We start from the raw sequence: 23,640 nt of genomic DNA, 5'->3' as shown, positions 1-23,640 counted from the left end.
TTTTGAGGGAGAGAGAGAGCACAAGCAGGTGAGGGGCGGGGGGGGGGGGGGGGGGGACACAGAATCCAAAGCAGGCTCCAGGCTCTGAGCTGTCAGCACAGAGCCCGAAGCGGGGCTCAAACTCACAAACATGAGAGATCATGACCTGAGCTGAAGTCGGATGCTCAACCGACTGAGCCACCCAGGTGCCCCTAAAGAAAGTATTTATTAAATAGCCAATATATGTAAGGCCTCGAGCAAAAAAACGACTTCCTCTGCCTGCCGTGGTACTTTGGGATCCATAATCCTGGAAGTGAGATTTTAAACTGGGTAGGAGAGGGACGCCTGGGTCGCTCAGTCGGTTGAGAGTCAGACTTCAGCTCAGGTCATGATCTCATGGTTTGTGAGTTCGAGCCCCGTGTAGGGCTCTGTGCAGACAGCTCAGAGCCTGGAGCCTGCTTCCTATTCTGTGTCTCCTCTCTCTCTGCCCTCCCATGCTCACACTCTGTCTCTCTCTCTTAAAAAACAACAACAACAACAACAACAAAATAAATAAATAAACTGGGTAGGAGCTAGCGATACCTGTTCTCTACAGTAGCCCAGGGTGTAGGGGACGGGGCGAAAGTACTGGGACTAGGGGTGGAGACCCGCTCAAGAAGCTCCGCTACTGGGCGGCACCTTTTTTTTTTCCCCCCCCTTCATTCCGGAACGTTTTTTCTCCCTTCCCACCATGTTTTCCTCCGGACTCTTTTGAATGACGAGCACTTCCGGAATCTCCGGGCAGGTTGGCGTGGTCGGCCTGCTAAAGCCGGCTCCGTGACTCGCGTGCGCGGGCCTGGTTTGCTTGTGGTCTCGCGCGCCTTCTTTTCCCAGCCTCATGGCGGGGCTGACCCTGTTTGTAGGCCGCCTGCCGCCCTCGGCCCGCAGTGAGCAGCTGGAGGAGCTGTTCAGTCAAGTGGGGCCGGTGAAGCAGTGCTTCGTGGTGACTGAGAAAGGTAAGGGGGCGGGGCTGCTGAGGCTAGGGCTGGGGTTCATGGGAGCGGGATCCCGGCGAGGACATCAGCGAGCCGTAGAATTCTTGACCCGCCCCAATGAGAAGGGAAGGGGGATTGAGCTTCTTTTTTAAACTGACTCGGCTCTGGAAGAGTCCATAGAGGCCCGATTCTGAAAGTCAAGGCATTGCCTTAGGTTTACAAAGCGCTTTCCGTTTAGTATGCGCGCTCACACATGCTGTCTCATTTGGTAACAATGTAATAGTTAACTTTTAATGAACCTTGTTGAGAGTCAACTGAGTGCCAGGCACCGTGCTGAATTCCACTCGTGTTAATCTCGTTTAATTTTCTCAACAGTCTTGGGTGGACAGTCTTAACCTCATTTTACAGACAGGAGTCTGGGGCTTGGGGAAATTTGGTAACTTTAGTTTAAGTTCATACAGCTTGTAAGTAATGGATCCAGAATTTGATCATGAGACCCGAAGCTCCTAACTAGTATGTTATTCATTTACTCATTTATTCAGTAAATATTTTTCAAATGTCTGCTGTGTACTGGGCACTGTTGTAGGTCATTAGGATACAGCAGTGCCCCAAACCAAGCCAAAAAACTTGCTCTTAAGTCTTCAAGATGGAGAAGACAGCCAATAAACAAATAGGCAAAACGTATAGTGATACAGGCGCCTGGGTGGCTCAGTTGGTTAAGCGGCTCACTTTGGCTCAGGTCATGATCTCACTGTTCGAGGGTTCGAGCCCCGAGTTGGACTCTGTGCTTGGCAGCTCAGAGCTTGGAGCCTGCTTTGGATTCTGGCTCCCTCGCTCTCTGCCTCTGCTGTGCTGTCTCTCTCAAAAATAAATAAACATTAAAATATATATATATATATATGTGTGTATATATATATATATATATATAGTGATAATGGTGGTAAATATGAAGGAGAAAAATAAGGATAAGGAGTCTCTGTGTTGGTGAGTGTGTGTGGGGGTGGTGGGGGGTGAGAAATGACAGTTATCTACAGAGTAGCCAGGGAAGGCCTGCCTGAGATGAAGGAGTGAACATGTGTCTGTCCGGGAGGAGGAGTCTAGGCAGAGGAAACACTAAGCTCAAGGATACTAAAGAGGACTACTCCTGGTGTATTGAAGAAATAGCAGCAAGAACAGGATGACAGAATAAGTGAGTGAAGGTAAGAGAATTAGGAGATGAGATTCTAGGGTACCAGATCATGTAGGACCTATTGCAAAGATTTTGGAGGACTTTGGCTTTTACTCTGATACCAGAAACTACTAGTTTTGGATAGGGAGCAGTAAGTATGATCTGGCTTACATTTTGAAAGATCCTCTGAGGCCGCCCTTGGAGAAAAGGACAAAAGCAGGGAGACCAGACATTAGCCTCTTGCAATCCAGGTAAGAAATACGGTGTGTTGGACCAGGATGGTAGCAGTGGAGGTGGTAAAAAGTGATTGGAATACGGATATTTTCAAAGGTAGAACTGAGAGGATTTGCTGATGGTGAGATGTGGGGTATGAGAAAAAGAGGAGTTAAGTCTGACTCCCAAGATTTTTGGCTTGAGCCACTGGGGATATTTGCTTATTTGTGGAATACTGCTACATGGCTTATACTCTGTGTGCTGCTCATCGCATCACTAGGAGAAAGGGTTGGCATGTATTGGAAGGAGGAAGAATTGTAAGGGTTTTAATTGTAGAAGCATTCCTTCTTCTTAACCTAGACTTCAGGGGACACTTGATAGGCACCTGATGTTAAATTTCACTCCCTTCTAAGTCATCAGTCTGTCTCTGTAAGTGGCTGCTTCTTTGCCTTGCAGCAGAACAACTGGTGGAAACTGGCATTTGGAGGATCCCTGTTTTCCCCCATGGTATCTGAGTATGTGAGTAGACAGGCTAACTTGTGTGCTAATAATCCTCCGTCATTAACTTCTATTTTGTTAGTAACAGAGGTTAGAGTTAGGATTGTCGACGTGGCTCTGATTGCTCTACAAGCTATGACACCTGCCTGGTTCTTTGTCATTTTAAGCATAGATATGGGCGAGTGAGAGATGAGAGGGCTCAACAGCAGTGTTTCTTCAACTGCAGATCATTCCTCATTAGTGGGTCTTGAGTGGGTCAATAATTTTTTAAAATAGAGTGTATCTATCTATACTTGGTAAAGGGTTAGTATTCATAAAACTTTTTTGTTTTTGTTTTTAGGATTTTATTTTTAAGTAATCTCTACACCCAGTGTGGGGCTTGAACTTAACAACCCCAAGATCAAGAGTCACACGCTCCACCGGGTGACCTCGCCAGGCATCCCTTTGGTTTTATATAAAAAAGGCATATGTGTACTGGGTTCTACTATAAGTTACATTCATTACTGTGGTTGTCAAACTGTCCAGTGCTTGGTGGTTCTGTCCCAGGGAAGAACAGACCATCGAATGGGAATTCTCTTTTGTGTCCTCAGAATTTAGACAGAGTATAACCTTACCTTGTATTCTGTGTATGTGATCTAAATCTTAAGAAATACAAAGCTTTATTCCCTGTTTAAAATAGTATGTATTTTTCTGTCCAGATAGGCAAGATGTGTTGGAAAGAGTGTTGTACTTAATGGGATGGGAACAAGGAGTGGGGGTTGGGGGTGGGTGGGATGAGGTCTTAGTAGAGGTGACTTCACCTCTTTAAGATGGGAATAATTGTACAGGATGGTTGTAAAATATGACGCTTTGTGCAAATATGTTGTGAGCACATACTTGTATTTTGGTACTGAACTGCTTTACATTTCAGCTGCTTTGTCTTTGATCAGGAAGAGCCCTGATTTTTCTTGTTCTAATTTTCTGACTTTGAGTGGGCAGGCTTTTGTGAGAAGGAGTCCCAAGAAAAAAGACACCAATCTCCAAATCACAGTATGCTTTCCTAATGCAGTGTCAGCTTGAACCAGTGTATGTGGATCAACATCCTGTGTTTGAGGGCTTCTACCTTGAAGTAGGTTCGAGTGTAGTTCAAAAAGAAGCAGAGCATGTATTTCTTCTTTGGGTCATAGGCGGACTACTTGGTCTGTCTTTTTCCTTTTTGATGCAGTAAATGACTTAACATTTTAGTACATAAAAATGTTATCAAGGAAAAGCAAACCAGAGAGGGCAAAGGTGGGTTACAGTTTTTATTTGCAACTATTCATCTGGTTGGTCCTAATATTCTTCTCTGTGGCCTTTATATTGGTGGAGTCCCATGGAAAGAACATGGGGCAAGTCATGAGGAATTCATTCAGCTACTAACACTCTGGTGCGTTAGCCAGTTCACTTACTTTCCTCCATCTTAAGTTATTTATTTGGAAAGAAGGGATGATAGTATTCACTTTACCTACCTTAGTGTGGTTCTGAAGATAAAAGTGAGTTAAGAGATTTACAGCTAGTTTGAAAAAGGTTAGATTTGATATTGATTGCTAAGGCTTGGTAATAATGGTAATAGTATCTGCAGGCTCCCAAAGCAATGCTTATTGTTTATTGAGGTTCTTTTGTCAGGGCCTCAGGCATTAATTTCTGATCTGCATAATTATATTGTAGTTTTCAAAGCTGCCATACTTCCCTTTCCCACCTTCTCTGGTGATGTTCCGTTCTATTTGAGGTTGAGTTCTTCACTGGGGATGTAATAGATATCATGGGCCCTCCATATTCTCAAGATGATCAGAAAAGGAAGAAGAAGAGAGGCTAACAGTGAAGGCACCAAATTAGAAGAGGAAGCCTGACAATTTCTTTTTTTTTTTAATTTTTTTTCAACGTTTTTATTTTATTTTTGGGACAGAGAGAGACAGAGCATGAACAGGGGAGGGGCAGAGAGAGAGGGAGACACAGAATCGGAAACAGGCTCCAGGCTCTGAGCCATCAGCCCAGAGCCCGACGCGGGGCTCGAACTCCCGGACCGCGAGATCGTGACCTGGCTGAAGTCGGACGCTTAACCGACTGCGCCACCCAGGCGCCCCGGAAGCCTGACAATTTTTGAGCAAAGTGGGGAAGGGGCCACGGATGCCAATCTCATTTTTGTCCCTCCTGAGAATTTTGGCAAACTAATAAATGGGATGGCCTGACAGTATCTGCTAGTTTAGGGCATTGCCAATTTAATGGTTTAGGGCTCTTGGCTTACAGTTCTGTCCCTTTCCCCTACTGTTCAGGAAGTAAGGCATGTCGAGGCTTTGGCTATGTCACTTTTTCTATGCTGGAAGATGTTCAGAGGGCCCTCAAGGAGATTACCACCTTTGAAGGCTGTAAGATCAATGTGACTGTTGCCAAGAAGAAACTGAGGAAGAAGTCCAAGGAAAAGGGGGAAAATGGTGAGTTTCTAGTAACTTAAAGGAATTTTCCCTTAGGGTGAGGAAGAAGAGGTGGGTGGTTGGGGGGATAGCTTCTGCTTTGAAAGCTTCCTAAATTTCCCTTTGATGTCCAAAATCATCTAATGTATTTTATTACTCATTTTTGTCTTTTATTTAACTCTAACTTTGGAAATCTGGTGGTCCTGGGTGTTGCCATACTTAGTCCTGTGGGAAATGTCATCTTTTGCTAGTAGCTTCTTTCCTGTGATGTTCTGGGCCTAGAGGTGAGTGGTTTGGGATCACAGACTTATTCTGTTGCCTCTTATTTTTTAGAAAATTCAGAGTCCCCAAAGAAGGAGCTGAAGCCAAAAAATCCCAAAGTGGCTGATAAGAAAGCCAGGTTAATTATTCGGAACCTAAGCTTTAAGGTGAGTGACAGAGAAAACTAACACTACCTGTTCTGAAGGCTGTTGGTGCTCATTGGTTGAACTCTTCACCAGGATGGTCTAATTGGACATAATTCCTTCTGGGAATGAATTGTAGCCTTGTTGAATACAGAAAATGGGCCTGTATAAATAAGGACTAATTAAGGATAGTAAGTGTGAAGATGCCTTCCTTTTGGGACACTACTGCTGAGATAGGGAGGAGGGAGGAAGAGCTCTTTGATATCTGTCCTCTTTGTCTATTAGGTGCAAAGCAAGATGGCTTCTGTTCAGAGATGTTTTATGTCCTAGTCTCAAAAGTAAAAGAGTAAAAATATTCAAGCTCTTTGTCATGGACTAATTTAATGGTTGATGTTTCATGTTTATTTTCTGTGATAATATCTCTTTTTCTTCACTTTTGGTGTCAGTGTTCAGAAGATGACCTGAGAACGGTGTTTGCTCAATATGGAGCTGTCCTGGAAGTAAGCATCCCCAGGAAGCCAGGTACTAGCACGCCATCATTTGTTGTGAGTTAGATTAAGATGACGTAACATAATGGTCTTTTTCCATTTCACCCTTGAACTAACCACTATTTGAGATAGAAATACAAGGTTCACGTCATACTCTCTGTGAGCCCCAGATGATAGGAGAGATACATATATATATATATACATATATATATATATATATATATATATACATATACATATATATATATATATATTAGTATCAGGCACAGTGCTTGACACAGCAAAAACTCAAAAATAGTCCTTATTTCCTGGATGGCATTTTTAGTTAGATTAGAACTGGTTTTAGAAGACAAGTTATAATTTAGGGAAATGCATTGCTCTCCCCAAGCTTGAGCCAGGGTATACTCAGCAGGAGGACATTAGCTATTGCTTCAGGGCTGACTGGTTGGCAGGACTTGGGCCATCTTTCCAGCCCTGGTTGCTGCAGTGTCCTTCTTGGTGTTTGTTGGCTCCTCACCTGCTGCCTCTAACTTCTTTGTACATCCTGCACACAGATGGAAAGATGCGTGGTTTTGCTTTTGTCCAGTTCAAAAACCTCCTAGAAGCAGGAAAAGCTCTCAAAAGCATGAACATGAAAGAGATAAAAGGTAAGTTTTTTATACCCCTACTGTTCACCCAGATATTTCTGGTGTTTGGGTGGAATTAGCACAGTAACCCACTTTCTACATTTTCAAAAGGTGTTTGATTTGTTGAGAGTCTTACTGCTAATATAGAAGCTGTTTTGGTGAAATATTCCTAGTGCTTGATCTTAGGGTTCAACTTGAAAGAACCCATGACATTATTCACTTGTCTTTATTTGGTTATGAGTGTGCATTTAAATCCTTAATGGAAAAAATGTCCCTGAAATAATCACTGATAGATGCTGGTTGCTGTCTAGGGGTTGTGGGATTTGCAGATTTCTCCCTCTGTGTCATGATCACTATTCAGCACCTGTGGGCTGTTAAACGGACTGTGAGGCCACTCGGGGTGTTCATTTACCAGGTACTAAAGAAGGGCTTGGCTTAGAGACTTGGTAACTTTCTGTTAATCTTGTGCTTTGGGTATCTTTCACCCAAAATTCTGACAGACTTGGCAACTTCTGTGTAGATTGCAGATTATTCCAGATATTTGTTTTGCCTTTTGCTTAGTCTAACTGGAAACTTGTCTAACTGTAAGCACTGTTCCCATTCTTTCTTTCTTTACTTTTTTACTCTCTCATCCCAGGTGCGGTGGTTGTATAGAAAGGTGAAATAACTGCTTATTGATAAAAAGCTTAAAGTTTAGGGGCACCTGGGTGGCTCAGTCAGTTAAATGTCTGACTTCAGCTCAGGTCATCATCGCATAGTTCTTGAGTTTGAGCCCCGCATTGGGCTCTGTGCTGACAGCCCAGAGCCTGGAGCCTGCTTCGGATTCTGTGTCTCCCTCTCTCTCTGGTCCTCCCCTGCTTGTACTCTATGTTTCTTTTTCTCAAAAATAAACATCACAAAAAAAATAAAAGCTTAAGGTTTAAAAAGGATAGGCTACTCTGAGCTTTATTTTAGGACGAACATTCTCTGAATCGGCAGTTTCTTTGTCTGTTTTGGTTCCATCTTTCTGACTGGTTGGCAGGACTTGGGCCATCTTTGGTGATGTCTTTGATGAATAGGAAGTCATTTATAAGAGATGTTAAAAAGAGGAGGACCTTCTGACGCTACTTTTCTGTCTGACAGGGCGAACAGTGGCTGTGGATTGGGCCGTGGCAAAGGATAAATATAAAAATACACAGTCTGCCTCTGCACCAGGTAAGATGGAGTGGTGGTGGGCAGGAGGGATTGTATGTCCTGAGGTGAGTATGGAAACAACTCTACCTACGGTAAAATTATAAGGGAACCTGCTAGTCTGTCAGAATTTTGGGTGAAAGATACCAAAAGCACAAGATTAACGGAAAGAATGAGACTGAGGATTAAGAAAAACTCTGAATTCTACAGGCTCAGAAATGAGCGTAGAGCTGTTTATTGATTCGTGTTGTGCCATCTGGTGATCTAGTCTCAAAACATAGGATCATTTGAATCTAAGCCCACCCCTGGGTGTGAACGTGAGTGAGGAGTGGGGCCTGAGTTCATTTTCCCCTCTGCTGGCTCTCTTTTCCCAACTTCTCATAATAGAGGGTGATAGAATATTATGAATAGGGAGACTTACAACTTAAGTTTTACTTAGAAAACAGTTGGCTTTTAAGCCACCAGGAGCTCAGAGAACAGAACTCACCGAGATTAAAGTTGATGCCTGGGCTCCACGGTGAGCACCCTGCCGGCTGTGGTGCACGATGGCAGGCTGTTTGTGGAGTCTCAGTGGCTGCTTTTCTCCTTCTGAGTCTGATTTTCCCTCAGGCTTCTGATGAATGGGACAGGCTTCCAGGCAGTCTTTGTGATGAGGGGTTCTTGTTGTTGTTTTAGCTTTTTTCCCCTCATGCTTTCTCTCATATACAGTAAGAAAAATACTGGGGGAAAATGGCACTTAAGGTCCTAGCCCTAGTCCCGAGGAACTAGGAACTTGGGGTGTTAGTTACTCTTGTCCAAATAACCTTGTTTTGGATACTAAGTGAATTCCTGATTTTCTTTACTTCCATGTGTAGGTGAGAAGAGGCTTGGACCTAAACATCAGGAATTAAGTAAAGAGAATGGCAGGGAAGAAGAGGATGGTACAGAAGAGGAAGAAGAGGAGGAGGAGGAGGGGGAGGACAATAAAGAAGCAAGGGTGACCAAGCCTACACAAATTCCAAAGAAGTAAGCAGCTCAGCTCGTTGGAGATAATGGAGGAAGATTTAGGATGGTCTCTGGGAGGAGCATGATGTCTTCCCTGCCCCCATCACCGCAGTGGTGACGCGTGTCATGAAGTTGGATAGGATTAGATCCTAACCCTGTCAGTTCTGAACTGTGCCATTGCAGAGCCATCAAGAAGGCCCCAACTGTAGAGAGCAGCGAGGAGGATCATTCTGACGAGGACAGCGACCCGGAGGAAAGCGATAGCTTCGATGATGGAGACGAACTGGCTCAGAGTGACACCGACAGTGAACAGCAAGAGGATGAAGGTTTGCCTGGGATCTTTGTAGACGACTTTGCACTGAAGATCAGTTACCGAGGGGCGCCTGGGTGGCTCAATTGGTTAAGTGTCCGACTTGGGCTCGGGTCACGATCCCATGGTCCTTGAGTTCAAGCCCCGCGTCAGGCTCTGTGCTGACAGCTCAGGGGCCTGGAGCCTGCTTTGGATTCTGTCTTCCTCTCTCTGCCTCTGCCTCACGCTTTGTCTCTCACTCTCTCTCAAAAATAAACATTAAAAAAAATTTTTTTTTTGATAAAGTGAAATCAGTCACTGAGAAATGTGCAGCAGTTCAGCACAGGCCTCTTTTTAAATAGGATCCTAACTTATGTTCTGTCAGATGTGCTAAAAAGGATACCTGATAATCCTTCTAAAGGTTCTTGTTTTGATTTTTCAATACGTTTGGCATGATGTTTGAGGGTGAAGATTCCCAGGGAACTTAAAACCTGGCTTAATGCTGAGGTACTACATCTCTTGCTCATCCAAGGTGAGTGAATAACTGGATCAGCAGGATATTGTGTCCTAACACTGAGGTGGCTTTTAGACAACTTTTAGGAGTTAAGATGGGGATAAAGGGCCTCTTGGGGCATTTTGTAAAAGTGTAATCAAACCCTGTTGGTACCTTTATAAAGAATGTTGGGTGAAACTCAACTTGTTTATTGAAGGAGGACAGGTCATTACGGAATAAGGAATGGCCAATAACTGGTTCCTTAGGTTAAGTCTGGCATATTGGTTTGGCCATATAAAAAATTGAGGAAATAAGCTTTTTCCATGAGGAGAGAATGGTAGACACCTTAGAATCAAAGAAGCTTGTATACTGAGGGGACTATGAGACCTTGCATTCAACAGCCATGTTCATCTATCTCGTACCATTCTTTACCTTGAAAAAATTACTGGGCCAATACATAATGCAGAAAATTAAAAAAGAAAGCGCAGAAGAGTGCAATATAGAAAGTGAAATGTTCTTGGGACACCTGGGTGGCTCAGTTGGGTGAGCATCCGACTCTTGATTTCAGCTCGAGTCATCATCCCAGGGTCGTGGGATTGAGCCCCACGTTGGGCTCTATGTTGAGTGTGCAGCCTGCTTGAAGTTCTCTCTCTCCCTCTCCTCCCTTTCCCTCTCTTTCTCTCTCCCTCTCTCCTCTCCTTCTCCCTCAACCCCTCTCCCTGTCCCCTTGTCCCTCTCTTCCTCCCTCTGTCCCTCCTCCACTCATGCATATGCTCTCTCGCTCAAATTGAAAAAAAAGTTTCTCACCAATCCCCCAAGAGTCCCTCAGAGTAACCACTGTTGTTTCTTTCACATTGTTTCAGAAGTTTTCTATGTATATGTAAGCATATACGTCTATTTTTAAAATCAGTGAGTCTCCCTTGTACCCAGCCACTTAGGGCCCCTCTCTGGAGACACCCAGTATTAAATGTTTCTTGTGTATCTATTTAATACCTTTGTAAGGAAAAATGTGTGTGAGCACGCACATCCAATATAGTGTGTCCTTGTGTATGTGAATGTGTATTTTTTTCTCTTCAAATATTCTAAATGTTTATACAGTCACGATAGTATGTATGAATGTCTTTTTCCCCACACCCTTACCACATTGGATTTCATTAGTTTTTTTGGTTTCTGCTAATCTGTTGGAATGAAAAATAGCATCTTATTTCTTGTGCTATGAGAGTAAGTTTGAGCATCTTTTCAAGTGTTTTGTTGTATATTCTTTGTTCACTTTTAACTAGATTTTTTCTTATTCGTTTATGCAAGATTTTTATATATCTGTAGAGTAACCCCTTGTCATGTGGGTGGCACTAAGTCTTTTTCAGTTTGTTCTGTTTTTTGTTTTTTTTTTTACTTTAGATGTACAAGTCTCAAAGAAAAAGAAGAGGAAGTTACCCTCTGATGTGAATGAAGGGAAGACTGTTTTTATCAGGTATGCTTTTGTACCTTGAGAACTGCTGTTTATGTTGTCTGCACAGATTTTTTTTTTCTTCCTTCCTTCCTTCCTTCCTTCCTTCCTTCCCTTTCTGTCTCTGTCTCTCCATTTTTTTTAAAATGGAGTAATTTTTGAGTAATTTTTTATTTTTGAGTAATCTCTACACCCACTGGGGGGCTTGAACGCACAACCCTGAGATCAAGGGTTGCATGGTCTACCAACTGAGCCAGCCAGGTGCCCCACTCTTTTTTTTTTTTTTTTTTTTTGTACTAGTTCTTCTAGGTAAGCCAGAAAATCAGATGCCTCTAAGACCGTTAATATATCGGGCCCTAGGAATATAGCCAACAGTGAGAATTTATGAGAACCAGAACTATATACAGAAGATAAATAGATAAATAGCAGGGATCTTCATATTTTATCCTCATTTACATTTCATTCTTTGTAATTTGGGTAGCATCATTTGGAACAAATCAATTCTTCAGCTGTTAGAAACATTTTGCTTCTGGCCTTTGTTTTAGGGGAAGTACTGGGGAGAGGTGACATCACTTGTCTCCAGTAATTTCTGTCTTCTTCCCAACTCACCTTTATCCAGAATAGAATAAGGCATCCCGTCTGTTTCCAGGGAAACTTAAGGAGGGAGTCAGGTGGAAATAGATTTTATTTTATGTTGTCATTGCCGTTTTAGTCTGTGGTAGATTGGCCTTTTCACAGAGTCAGGCTGTCTTCAGTATACCTCAGGCATGCCTTCTTGTCTTTTCTTAAGTGCCAATGTACTAGGGCTGTTTGGGTCATATTTTAAAGATGTGTATTCTTTCTGCCTGTAAAGTCTTTTTTTTTTTTTTTTTTTTAAGTTTTATTTATTTTGAGATAGGGTGTGTGGCGTGCGGGGGAGGGGCAAAGAGAGGGAGAGAGAGCGAGAATCCCAAGCAGGCTCCGCACTGTCAGCACAGAGCCCGATGTGGGGCTCATGAGATCGTGACCTGAGCTGAAGTTGGACGCATACCCAACTGAGCCACCCAGGAGCTCCTTCCTGTAGTCTTTTAAGATTGTTTTTATACACAAGTAATTTGTGCTTATTGTGGGAAATTGAGGAAATAAGTGAGCAAAAACACACCCAAAAATATTAACCTTAATTATTGCTCAGAGAACACCCACACACATGCCCACATCATAGCTATTTATAAAGGTGGGTTTAACCTATAGAAGCCATGCTGTAGCCCATTTTCTGCCTTAACACAGTGTCTCTCCATAGTTGTTTTTACCGTTTGGAATTGGCCATATAAATAATTTTGTGTTTGTAGAGGATTCTGTCTGATAGGAAGGAAGAACTGTCACACTTAAGAGCCTGTGACCTCAATCCCAAGGATACCATTTCTTAACATTCCTACATCTTTTAATTAATAAAAAACTGAGGGGGGCGCCTGGTGGCTCAGTCGGTTAAGCGGCTGACGTCGGCTCAGGTCATGATCTCGCGGTCCGTGAGTTCGAGCCCCGTGTTGGGCTCTGTGCTGACAGCTCAGAGCCTGGAGCCTGTTTCAGATTCTGTGTCTCCCTCTCTCTGACCCTCCTCTGTTCATGCTCTGTCTCTCCCTGTCTCAAAAATAAATAACACGTTAAAAAAAATTTTTAAAAAAAAAAAAACACAAAACTGAGGAAAGTTAAGAGGTGGGAGAGAGAAAACTACCCATAATGCAAATTAGAAAAAATAACGTGGCTAGGATATGTCTTATTGCAGAACATCATTTTTTTGTCTCGATTACTTCATAAGATGGAATTGTTTATGGGGTTGTTAACTGAGTCTAAGAGAAGTAAAATTATAGATATTTATTTGGGACTGTTTGTTTGTTTTTACCCTGGAAGGATGTTCATAGCTGGGAAAATGAAGGATCCTTAGAATGTATTGAAATTTAGTAGAACAAAATCTTCCAACACTTTTTAATTACATCGAGAGAAATACTTATTCTTTGTTAAAAAAAAAATTAAAAAAAAAAAAAAAAAGGGGGCACCTGGGTGGCTCAGTCGGTTAAGCGTCCGACTTCAGCTCAGGTCACGATCTCGCAGTCCGCGAGTTCGAGCCCCGCGTCGGGCTCTGGGCTGATGGCTCAGAGCCTGGAGCCTGCTTCCGATTCTGTGTCTCCCTCTCTCTTGGCCCCTCCCCCGTTCATGCTGTGTCTCTGTCTCAAAAATAAATAAACGTTAAAAAAAAAAAAAAAGAAATACTTATTCTTTTCTTGTTTTGCATGTAGCTAGTAAACTTTTCCATGTTTTGCTTTTGAGTTATTATTTGAAGGATTTTGTTTGTTTGTTGTTTTTTGTTTTTAGGATTTTTCTGACTTTTATATAGTTTTAACTGAAACCTAGTTTTCACAGCAATGCAAGGGGGGAAGTGAGTAATTGAGAGAGCTAGATACACACACGTGTATCTTGACTTTTCTTATTAGCCTGCTCTTTTGGTTGTAGTAAGAGAAACTAATTTTGGTCAATTTAAGTGAAAAAGTCTGTTTGTTGGATGAACATGGGTGGCTCACAGAATCAAAGGTGTCAAAAAAACAAACCTTAAGGAGATGAAAATCTGGGATGTTTGGGGCCCTAGTTGTAGGAGGCTGGGGTTTTTTTCTCTGGGGACACTGCCTTTTTTTTTTATTCCTTCTTTTTTTTTTTTTAAATTTTTTTTTTTTTCAACGTTTTATTTATTTTTGGGACAGAGAGAGACAGAGCATGAACGGGGGGAGGGGCAGAGAGAGAGGGAGACACAGAATCGGAAGCAGGCCCCAGGCTCTGAGCCATCAGCCCAGAGCCCGACGCGGGGCTCGAACTCACGGACCGCGAGATCGTGACCTGGCTGAAGTCGGACGCTTAACCGACTGCGCCACCCAGGCGCCCCTTTTTATTCCTTCTTAAGGTATAACATATATTCTGTAAAGTGCATTAATCTAGGCGTACAGTGCAGTGACATTTTTCATACATGTATGTCCATGTAACCACCACCCAGATCAATCTATAGAATATTTTCAGATTTTAGCTTCCCAGGAGTTTCCTTTGGGTTGAGTACTACTATTTTGAAATGAATCTACATCTTCGCTTCTGGTCTTTTTATATGCCTGTTCAAGTTTTAAATTCCTGGGGGAGAGAATCTGATGGACGCAGAAAGGCCAGTCAATAATGGCTGAGGGACAGAATCACACAGCAGAGGCTAGGCTGGTGGAGGCCGCCCCTGTGCATTGGTGCTATTCCCGAACAAGAGAGGGTGGCCGTGAGCAAGAGTGCCACTTCAGTTGGTGTCTTACCTTGTACTAGAACATAGGATCTCACTTTTGTAATTGGCTTTTCTTGTGACCTGTCTTCCATAGAAACCTGTCTTTTGACTCAGAGGAAGAAGAACTCGGGGAGCTCCTCCAGCAATTTGGAGATCTCAAATACGTCCGTGTTGTCTTACATCCAGACACAGAGCATTCTAAAGGTATTTGCTGTCAGCTTGGCAGGTCCTAAAAAGGTTGAGACTGCTGCCATGGGCACTGACTAGGTTACATGAAAGCACAACGTGTGCCATTCTGAGGGGTCTACGGTCCACCCAGCCTGGATTTCTGTGGCCCATAGAAGCACCAAGGACATTCTGAGGTTGTCTTCTAAGATATCACACTCAGCATCTTTAATGGTGCTGCCAGCCACAATTTTGTCTAAGCTTTTTAAGCCCTTGCTTATTTACTTTAGGGTAATGAATTCCATTTGTTGTTCTCCTTTGAATTTCAAATGTGATAGCATCTCATGGGTATTAATCATTCCACATTGCTTGAAATTACTGGGATCTTTTTCAGTTGCTTTTGTTAGAGATGGAAGCTAACAGAAATTTTGTTGCAGCAGCAATAGTCAGAAGGAAAACTGTGTATAGCAGGACTGCTGCCTTAGATTTTTTTTCCTGAAGCTGTTTCCTTTGAACTTTAAGGATTGGCCACAATTCCTTTTAGTATACTGTTGTTAGGTAAGCAGCATCTTCACAGCCTATTCATGATCTTTGATTTCATCAACTGCAATCATTCTCCTAAAGCAGTGAGTTCTTAATTCATTCTGATTCTTGATTCCTTTGAGATCTAGCAAAAGCTATGAACCCTCTCTCCAGAAAAATGCCACTTCTGAGGGTTTGTGGGCTCTCTGGAATCTACTCAAGGATTCACAGAACCTCTATTCTAAACCTTACTTTCCAAATTGATGAAACCTGATTGGTTTTGGTTTTTGCTTAGCCAAAAAGATATAAATAGGGCAGTATGATGGAAAGAAAACTGAACTGCTTCCTGGAGATTAGAGATCTAATTGTAGCTGAGCCATAGACCAGCTGGGTGATTTTTGGCAAATTGTTTAACCACTGCGGGCTTCATTTTCTTATCTGTAAAATGAATGGGTTCAACTAGAGTAATCACTTAAGGTGCTTTCAACCCTTAATATTCAACTATACTTCTTGGACCTTCTCCATTTCCAGTATGTTTTTCTAAAAACAGATGACTAGAATTGCATAGAATGTTCCAAGTACTGTAGGATATTGCTTTATTTTGATGATATCTTTTGTTTCTTTTTGAGTGCAGTAGTGTATTGGGTTGGTATTTTCAGAATGTGGTCAGTACTTAACTTGCTCAGTCTCTTTCTTGGTCTATTAATATTAGCTCAGAGTTAATAATCTTAGCATAGTTTTCATTATTTTTTTTAACGTGTTGTCTTTTTCTAGCTCATACTAAATTTTTTTGCCTACTCACACAGCCTTGGCCTCCTCCTACCATTTATCTCTGTCTGCGTGCCATTTTGCTGTCTAGGAGAGCTAAAAATTTAGACTTTAGGAAAGTGTTAAGTCTAAACCCAATACTGACCCTGGGAATTCCAGTAATAAAATTCTTACCCATTCAGAGAGAAGTACACATTTTTTTCATATTGGATGAATAAGCTATTCTGCCTATTAGAAACATTTTCCTCCATCTTCCTTTCTTTGTTTCTGTATCGTTCGTTTCTTCTAGTGAGTGTCTGTTAATGCCAGACACTATGATAGGTGCTAGCAATATAGAAACAGCCAAGAAACATGGGCCTTACTCCTGAGACACTCATTCTGTTTGAGATAATGCCACCTGACCAGTGCTGTAATAGAGAGATGTGATTGGAGGACTGAGGGGGACGAGGGCGGGGGGTACTTGGCTCTGCCTGGAGGAGGCAGGGAAGACCTCACCTAGATGGTGACTTTTGGGTCGGCCTGCCACATGTGTTGTGTCAGTCTGCTGCCATTCATTCTTGTAGGGGACAAAAGATCAATCAGTGCCCCAGTAGCTCTAGGAAGTTTGACATTTTTTTCATATATGAGGGAATATTTAAATTTGTATAAAGGAATACTAGCAAAATATTATGAGACTTGTATTTCTTTTTTGGAGTCTACTATAAGGTGAACTTTTTTTCTTTGCTTATAAAAACTGCTTTTTATCAGTAGCAGAAATTAGGATGGGTTGATTGGCCCTGCGTCTAACCAGTCAGAGGTGTGCCTTTGCAAATTCTAGAGTATGAGTCAGGAATTGAGCTTATGGCTTTCTGGTTCACTGCTGTATTCATGCGATAGAGGCCAGGGACTTTGACTCCAAGAAGTCAGTCTGCCCATATCTGATGTCTCCCACGTAGCTTTGATGACAGTGAGATATGTAATTAATTTCAGGTTAAGTGGTTCCTGCCTCATTTTTTACTCCTCTAAAAGGCAAGCAGTAAGTGATGCTGAATCGAGTGGAATTTCTCTACCATATCTTGCGGCTTTTTCTTACTAAGGAGAGCGATGGTGAGACTGAAGTTCTAAGAAGCATTGGAAAAGATGATGAAGTAATAGTAAAATTTCATGATAAGCACCTGTCCTATTTTGTCTGCCTTTGAACCTTCAGTGCCCGACACGGTGCCTGTCTCGTAGCACCCTAACAAGATGGGAGTCTTGTCCACTTCGTCTCAGGCTGCCGCCATGTGTGGTGTTATCTTTGGCACCCTGGTGGGCCAGGGGAGTTTGGCATGTCACTTAATTTTGTCTTTGTGCAGGTTGTGCATTTGCCCAGTTCATGACTCAAGAAGCAGCGCAGAAATGCCTTGAAGCTGCTTCTCCAGAGACTGAGGTAAGGAGGACATTTCTTTTACTCCATAGTTTAGGGGATAATGGCTCCAAAGGCCAGAGTCTGCTGTTCACATACAGCTTGATGATTACTGTCAATAATGTAATAAGATAAGGCCAACACTTACTGAGAACTTAGTGTGTGTTAGACACTGAGCTTTATATGTGTTACCTTATTTAATCCTTGTATCACTTCTACGGGGGTATGTAACGTAAGTAAAATTATTATACCTATTTTATAAGTAAGGAAACAGGTTAAAAATGTATCTAATGTTTATTGATTACTGTCTGTACGTCAGCCTCTATCCTAGGCTGATGGGACAAGAAGGGATTAAGGTCATCTATGAAGTGGAGTAAATGAGAGAAAATGTATGTGTGATGGAGAATTTTTCTGTGTGTTCTATAGCCCAGTATAAATTGTTCTGAGATAAATTATCCTGTATTGCCATTATCTCTTAAATTCTCTTAAGTAGAGTTAACACTACCATTTTGTTAGCTTTCTTTAGAATTTAAAGATCGTTTTCTTTAATTCGGGCCTATTTTGGTACTAATCAACTCCTATAAAATAAATTACTGCTAACTGCCCTAAGTGTACACGTGGCTTTTTTTTTTTTTTTTTTTTAAATTAAGTAGGCTCCACACCCACCATGGGGCTTGAACTCACAGCCCTGCAATCAAGAGTCGCATGCTCTACCGACCGTGCCAGCCAGGCACCCCTACATGTGGCCTTTTGCACAGCTATACTAAGTATTAGACTCAGTGGTCCACCTGCACCCGCCTGGGCTAAAACATCCTAGGGGTTGGGTTCCACAGCATAATTGGGGTTTGCTGTTTTCCCTTTCCTTGGCATTCCTTGTTAGGTGCTTAATTTCTACCCATTATGAATTTTTTTTTTTTTTATTTTTTAAATTTTTTTTTTTTTTTTTCAACGTTTATTTATTTTTGGGACAGAGAGAGACAGAGCATGAACGGGGGAGGGGCAGAGAGAGAGGGAGACACAGAATCGGAAACAGGCTCCAGGCTCTGAGCCATCAGCCCAGAGCCCGACGCGGGGCTCGAACTCACGGACCGCGAGATCGTGACCTGGCTGAAGTCGGACGCTCAACCGACTGCGCCACCCAGGCGCCCCTACCCATTATGAATTTTAAGAGAGAGAGTTGCGGTCTGTTACAGGGTGGTGGGCTTAAACTGGATGGCCGACTGCTCAGAATCGACTTGGCCGTGACGCGTGACGAGGCTGCAAAGCTCCAGACAAAGAAGGTGAAGAAGCCAACTGGAACCCGGAACCTTTACCTGGCCAGAGAAGGCTGTGAGTAGTGGGAGGGAGCGGTGAACCAGGCTTGAGTAGCTGGCCCTGTGCAGTGGCAGTGAGCAGCAGTAGGATGTTTGGGGGCATGTTTCAAATTGAAAACCCACATGTCCTCCTTACCAGCATTATATTATTCCACTTTAGCTTATAATATAACACTATAGCTTATAATATAACAGCATTATATTATTCCACTTTAGCAGATGTAGCTTTCTGTTAGGAAGACTTCGCCCATCTCTTGTCTGCCTGCTAGCTTTTAGACCGTTAGATCAGAGGATTAGCAGGGCAAAGAGGGAGGAAAAATTCAAATTGCCTTTGCTTCTTGTCATGAGTTCTGATAATTTTCCTGAAGGAGTTGAAAATTATCACTAAAATTATTGCTTTTTTGGATTATGAATATAAATTGTGTGCTCAGTACCTTTCCTTTAATGTCAGAAAGATAATCGGAAATTAGCTTCAATTAAAAAAAAAATCCGTTCCTCTAGGTCATGCAGTATTTGTCAGCCCACCTGCTGCACAGCTGCACAGCCTGGACTGGTGATGTAAGGCTGTTAGCCTTCAGTTCTAGGCCTCTTATGGCCATATTGCTGTTTTCGGGTTGGCTTAACTCACTGCTTTCTACTGGCAGTACTAAGTACAGTACTTAATACATGAGGGACAGTAAAATTCCAAGGGCAGGTTACAAGTAGAGTGGTTTTGTATTCCAAATATCTAAAATGTACTTCCTTTCAGACCTTCCTCTAGGCCTTTCCATTAGACTTCGGGCATGCACAAGAAGTTTTTGAGGGGAGGGAAGGAGAAAAGGAACAAATTCACAAAATGTTCAGTTTTTAGTCCTTGAGAGCAGCTCAGAGCTGAGAACTTAGCCCTGTAGCCTATTTCTGGACCTACCCAAATGCCACTATGTCCTGGCCAGCATAGTCCTCTGGGCCTGTACAAAGAGCTTGCATCATTCAAATCACATTCCTCTTGTTGCTCAGTGAAAATTCCCTTGCTGATGTCTTGGCCTTTTTCCCTCTTTCTGCAGTGATTCGTGCTGGGACTAAGGCTGCTGAGGGTGTGAGCGCCGCTGATATGGCCAAAAGAGAACGGGTGGGTAGATTAGGCGCCAGCCTACGAGATCTGCATGACTTCGTACAAATCAGTAAATAATAACTGTTGAATGCTGGAGGTGCTTATCAGAGAGCTAAGCATCAGTCACAGACCCTGCTTATGCTCTTGTTAGAGGAAAGCATACAGATGAAACAGCAAAGAAGCCAACACTGAACATAATACATGAGCATTGTATGCCATTATAAGGACTGGGTCTTCTTGTGTAATTTCCCGATGCCCAGCAGTAAGTGTTGGCCATATAGTATGCTTTCTACAGCATGGAGGCCAAGGCTGTGTATAATTGTCAGCGTAAATACAGAATGACGTAAGAAAGGAAGATGAGAATAGGCTGGAGTTAGTAGGGAAAGAGGTAGATGGGGTTCTTGGAAGAGTTAAGATGTCCTTTTTTGGTAGGAGGTTATGTTCAGATTAGAAAAATCATATTAGGGGGTGCCTGGTGCCTCATTGGTTAGGTGGCCAACTCTTGATTTCAGCTCAGGTCATGATCTCCCTGTCTGTGAGCTCGAGCCCTGTGTCGGGCTCTGTGCTGACAGCTCAGAGCCTGGAGCCTGCTTCGGATTCTGTGTCTCCTTCTCTCTGCCCCTCCCCCAATCACACTGTATCTGCTGTCTCAAAAATAAATAAATGTTAAAAAAAAAAAAAAAAAAAGACAATTAGCTTTGGAGTCTGAAGGTACAGAGATGGAGAACAGAGATGAGAATATAATGACACCAAGAGGTAGTGTGTTTTTTCGGTGTACAGTTTCTAGACTCATGTTCACAACTTTTTTAGTAGTGAATATCTGGAAACCATGGTGTTTGGGGGGCATTATATGCCCTTTTCTGATCACAATGTGATAGTGACACGTTTAATTTTCCCTTAGAATGAATTTTTCTAGCAAAAAACTCACTGGATTATATGCATCATAATTCACAGTTGTTTCTTTTTTTTTTTTTTTTTTAATTTTTTTTCAACGTTTATTTATTTTTGGGACAGAGAGAGACAGAGCATGAACGGGCGAGGGGCAGAGAGAGAGGGAGACACAGAATCGGAAACAGGCTCCAGGCTCTGAGCCATCAGCCCAGAGCCCGACGCGGGGCTCGAACTCACAGACCGCGAGATCGTGACCTGGCTGAAGTCGGACGCTTAACCGACTGCGCCACCCAGGCGCCCCCACAGTTGTTTCTTTTAAGACTGTTGAACGTAGGCATGCGAGCCACTTCAAATAACCCTTTAATATTCATTTTCAGAGACTCTGATCATTTTGTAATTTGTTAGGACCTTTACCAAATAAGGAACAGCAGAAATGAGACTTGATTAAAGAAAAAATTTAATTTAAAACTTTTTTCTACTAATCTAATTAAAAAAAATTTTTTAATGTTATTTATTTTTGACAGAAAAAGAAAGAGATCAGGAGCTAGGGAGGGGCAGAGAGAGAGGGAGACACAGAATCTGAAGCAGGCTCCAGGCTCTGAGCTGTCAGCACAGAGCCTGATATAGGGCTCAAACCCACAAACAGTGAGATTATGACCTGAGCCCAAGTTGGACGCTTAACCGACTGAGTCAACCAGGCGCCCCCATCTACTAACCTAATTTTAAAAACAAAGCATAAAAGAATGTTATCCTCTCACTTTGGAGAATGGACCCCTGGGACTGGTGCAACATCCTTGAGGCCAGTGCTCTAGAAGCAGAATTCATCTCTGTGATCATAGACAGTCTTCTGCCTCAAGGTGGCAGAGTGGAGACAACATTCTAGCAAGTATTCTGTAAATAAATTCCACATCCTTTTGGAAAAACTAGAAAATTAGTTTGAGTTGGTGGACAGATAAGGACTGGGCATAGACGTTAACCACAGGATTATGTATTATTTGCTTTAGGTCAGCTTTTGAGTTTGGGATTTTTTGTGTATTACTTCATTTCAGCCTCACATCAGTGCTGAGAGATTGGTATTTTGATCTACAGTTCCACTTTGTAGGGGGAAAAACTGAGGCTTAAAAAATTTCATGTAACTTCGCCAGTTAGGATGGATTTCTAATTTAGTCTGAATCCAGAGCCCATGATCTTAACCACATACCCACCATCTGGCCTCTTTGAACCTGTCTTTCCCTAGGCTACACATCATAAGGCTGTGGGTGGGCGATTTCCTTTCTTTTTTCTATATGCGTGGTTATTGGATTTGGGGGGGGGGTTGGTCACAGTTTGTTCCTTTTGGAGAATTAGGAACCTGCATTTTTAAAAGGTAGATTGTATTGTTAACAGTTTATTGTTCTTTCAGTTTGAGCTGCTGAAACATCAGAAACTCAAGGACCAGAATATCTTTGTCTCCCAGACCAGGCTCTGCCTGCACAACCTCCCAAAGGCTGTGGATGACAAAGAGCTCAGAAAGCTGCTGCTGAATGCCACACGAGGGGAAAAAGGGGTGCGCCTCAAGGAGGTGAGAGTTGGCCCTGCCCACCCACAACTTCAGTACTCATCATGGGTTGTTTTGAGCATTTATTTCAGACTGGTGCTAGCAGATTGACAGCGGTTTTTTTTTTGGACACGTTGTCAACAGTTAAGGTAGTTTTCACGTTTGCTTGTTTATTTTCTCTTCTTAGAACTGCCTTTCAGAGGCACCTGGGTGGCTCGGTTGGTTAAGTGTCTGACTCTTGATTTTGGCTCAGGTCATGATCTCACAGTTCATGGGATTGAGCCCTGAGTCAGGTTCTGTGCTGACAGCGCAGAGCCTGGTTGGGATTCTCGCCCCCCGCCCCACCCCCATGTGCCTTCTCCCTCTCTCTCTCCCTCTCTCTCTCTCTGTCTGCCCCTCCCTCATGCCCCTTCTCTCTCTCTCTCAAAATAAAGAAAAACTTTAAATGACAGTCTTAAAAAAAAAAAGAATGGCCTTTCACACACACTGTCCAAGTTGCAGCAGAATGCGAGGAAGTGTCTGCCTCATGAATTAATTTGCATGCTTGCTATGTGCTCAGCATCATAGCAGGTGCTGTAATGTTAATTTTTTTGCAGAGAAAATAATCTGTGTAGTTTGGTCTTTAGAAGAACATTTTACTGCCATTTAGGCCCGTACTGTATAAAAAGAGTCCTCAGTGGTATGTGGTAAGCACAGAGAGCCACACGGGTCTTCAACAGTTGTATTAGACAAACACTGGATTCAGACCAAGACTTGATTACACAGTGAGTGCAGACACTGTTCCCCTGCCCCCACAGCACCCTCTGTAACCCTTTGTGATAGCACTTACTATTACACTGTCCTGTAATTGTCTGCCAGTCATTTCTCCCGACCACACTGAGCTCTTGGAGAGTAGGTATCCCACTGTTCCTAGTCCTTGGCAGAGTACCTGGAACATAGTCATCTCTCATCAGTACCTATTGAATAAGTAACGTAGCCAGTATTATAAATCTGCTTTGCTCTGATTGGTGACTATAAGCTGTTTTCCTAATCCTGGAAAATCTCTTAAAATGTATGGCATTGGTATTTGGAGAATTACATGAGAGAATGTGAACATATCAGCACATATCTGACACTGCTCTTAGTAAAACTGTTCAAAGTGTTACTGGTGTAGGGGTCACTTGTGAAATTTCTCATATCAGCATCCACAATACTTAGTAAGTGCCTGTACATCATCAGTTAGGAAAATTTAGGAGTTTACAGTGTTTGCACTGTATTGAATTTTCTCTTTAATTCTTTCATATGCTCACCTCATGAAGGTATAGTATGTCAGCAAGATTATAAGCTTCTTGAGGACAGGAACCTCATTTTATGCTTTTCTTGGTTTCTCTACAGTACATGGCACAGCTCTAGGGACAGAGAAGTACCAGAAGTATACCAAATGCAGCATCCACATGTCCTTAATACCTACATTTCTCCATTATGTGGTAACTACAGCTTCTAGGAGTAATAGCATACAAACAGTATCCTAAGATAGACCGCTATG

General features: G+C 42.6%; 1 protein-coding gene across 2 annotated transcripts in view; it reads left to right on the top strand.

The window, feature by feature from the left end:
• The first annotated feature begins 759 nt into the window (after nt 1-759).
• The window catches only part of RBM28 (RNA binding motif protein 28), a 31,083-nt gene continuing 8,202 nt past the window's right edge, over nt 760-23,640 (top strand). The window contains exons 1-14 of one of the 2 annotated variants that reach the window (XM_047097025.1): nt 760-974; nt 5,124-5,282; nt 5,595-5,689; nt 6,112-6,187; nt 6,708-6,800; nt 7,902-7,973; nt 8,804-8,954; nt 9,117-9,259; nt 11,114-11,186; nt 14,540-14,649; nt 17,235-17,308; nt 18,478-18,613; nt 19,641-19,705; nt 21,981-22,139. In XM_047097025.1, coding sequence (XP_046952981.1) covers nt 857-974; nt 5,124-5,282; nt 5,595-5,689; nt 6,112-6,187; nt 6,708-6,800; nt 7,902-7,973; nt 8,804-8,954; nt 9,117-9,259; nt 11,114-11,186; nt 14,540-14,649; nt 17,235-17,308; nt 18,478-18,613; nt 19,641-19,705; nt 21,981-22,139 — 1,524 coding nt within the window. In that variant the 5' untranslated portion in view covers nt 760-856. Of the gene's footprint in view, nt 975-5,123; nt 5,283-5,594; nt 5,690-6,111; nt 6,188-6,707; nt 6,801-7,901; nt 7,974-8,803; nt 8,955-9,095; nt 9,260-11,113; nt 11,187-14,539; nt 14,650-17,234; nt 17,309-18,477; nt 18,614-19,640; nt 19,706-21,980; nt 22,140-23,640 lie in introns of both variants that reach the window. The other variant, XM_047097024.1, reaches the window with a different exon arrangement.

This window comes from Lynx rufus, unplaced genomic scaffold (assembly GCF_022079265.1).
Source record: "Lynx rufus isolate CCGP_SWC_20201006 ecotype Redwood Valley unplaced genomic scaffold, mLynRuf1.p SCAF_4, whole genome shotgun sequence".
Lineage (NCBI taxonomy): Eukaryota > Metazoa > Chordata > Mammalia > Carnivora > Felidae > Lynx > Lynx rufus.
Note: the sequence above shows the minus strand (reverse complement) of the source record. Positions and strands in the feature narration are given on the sequence as shown.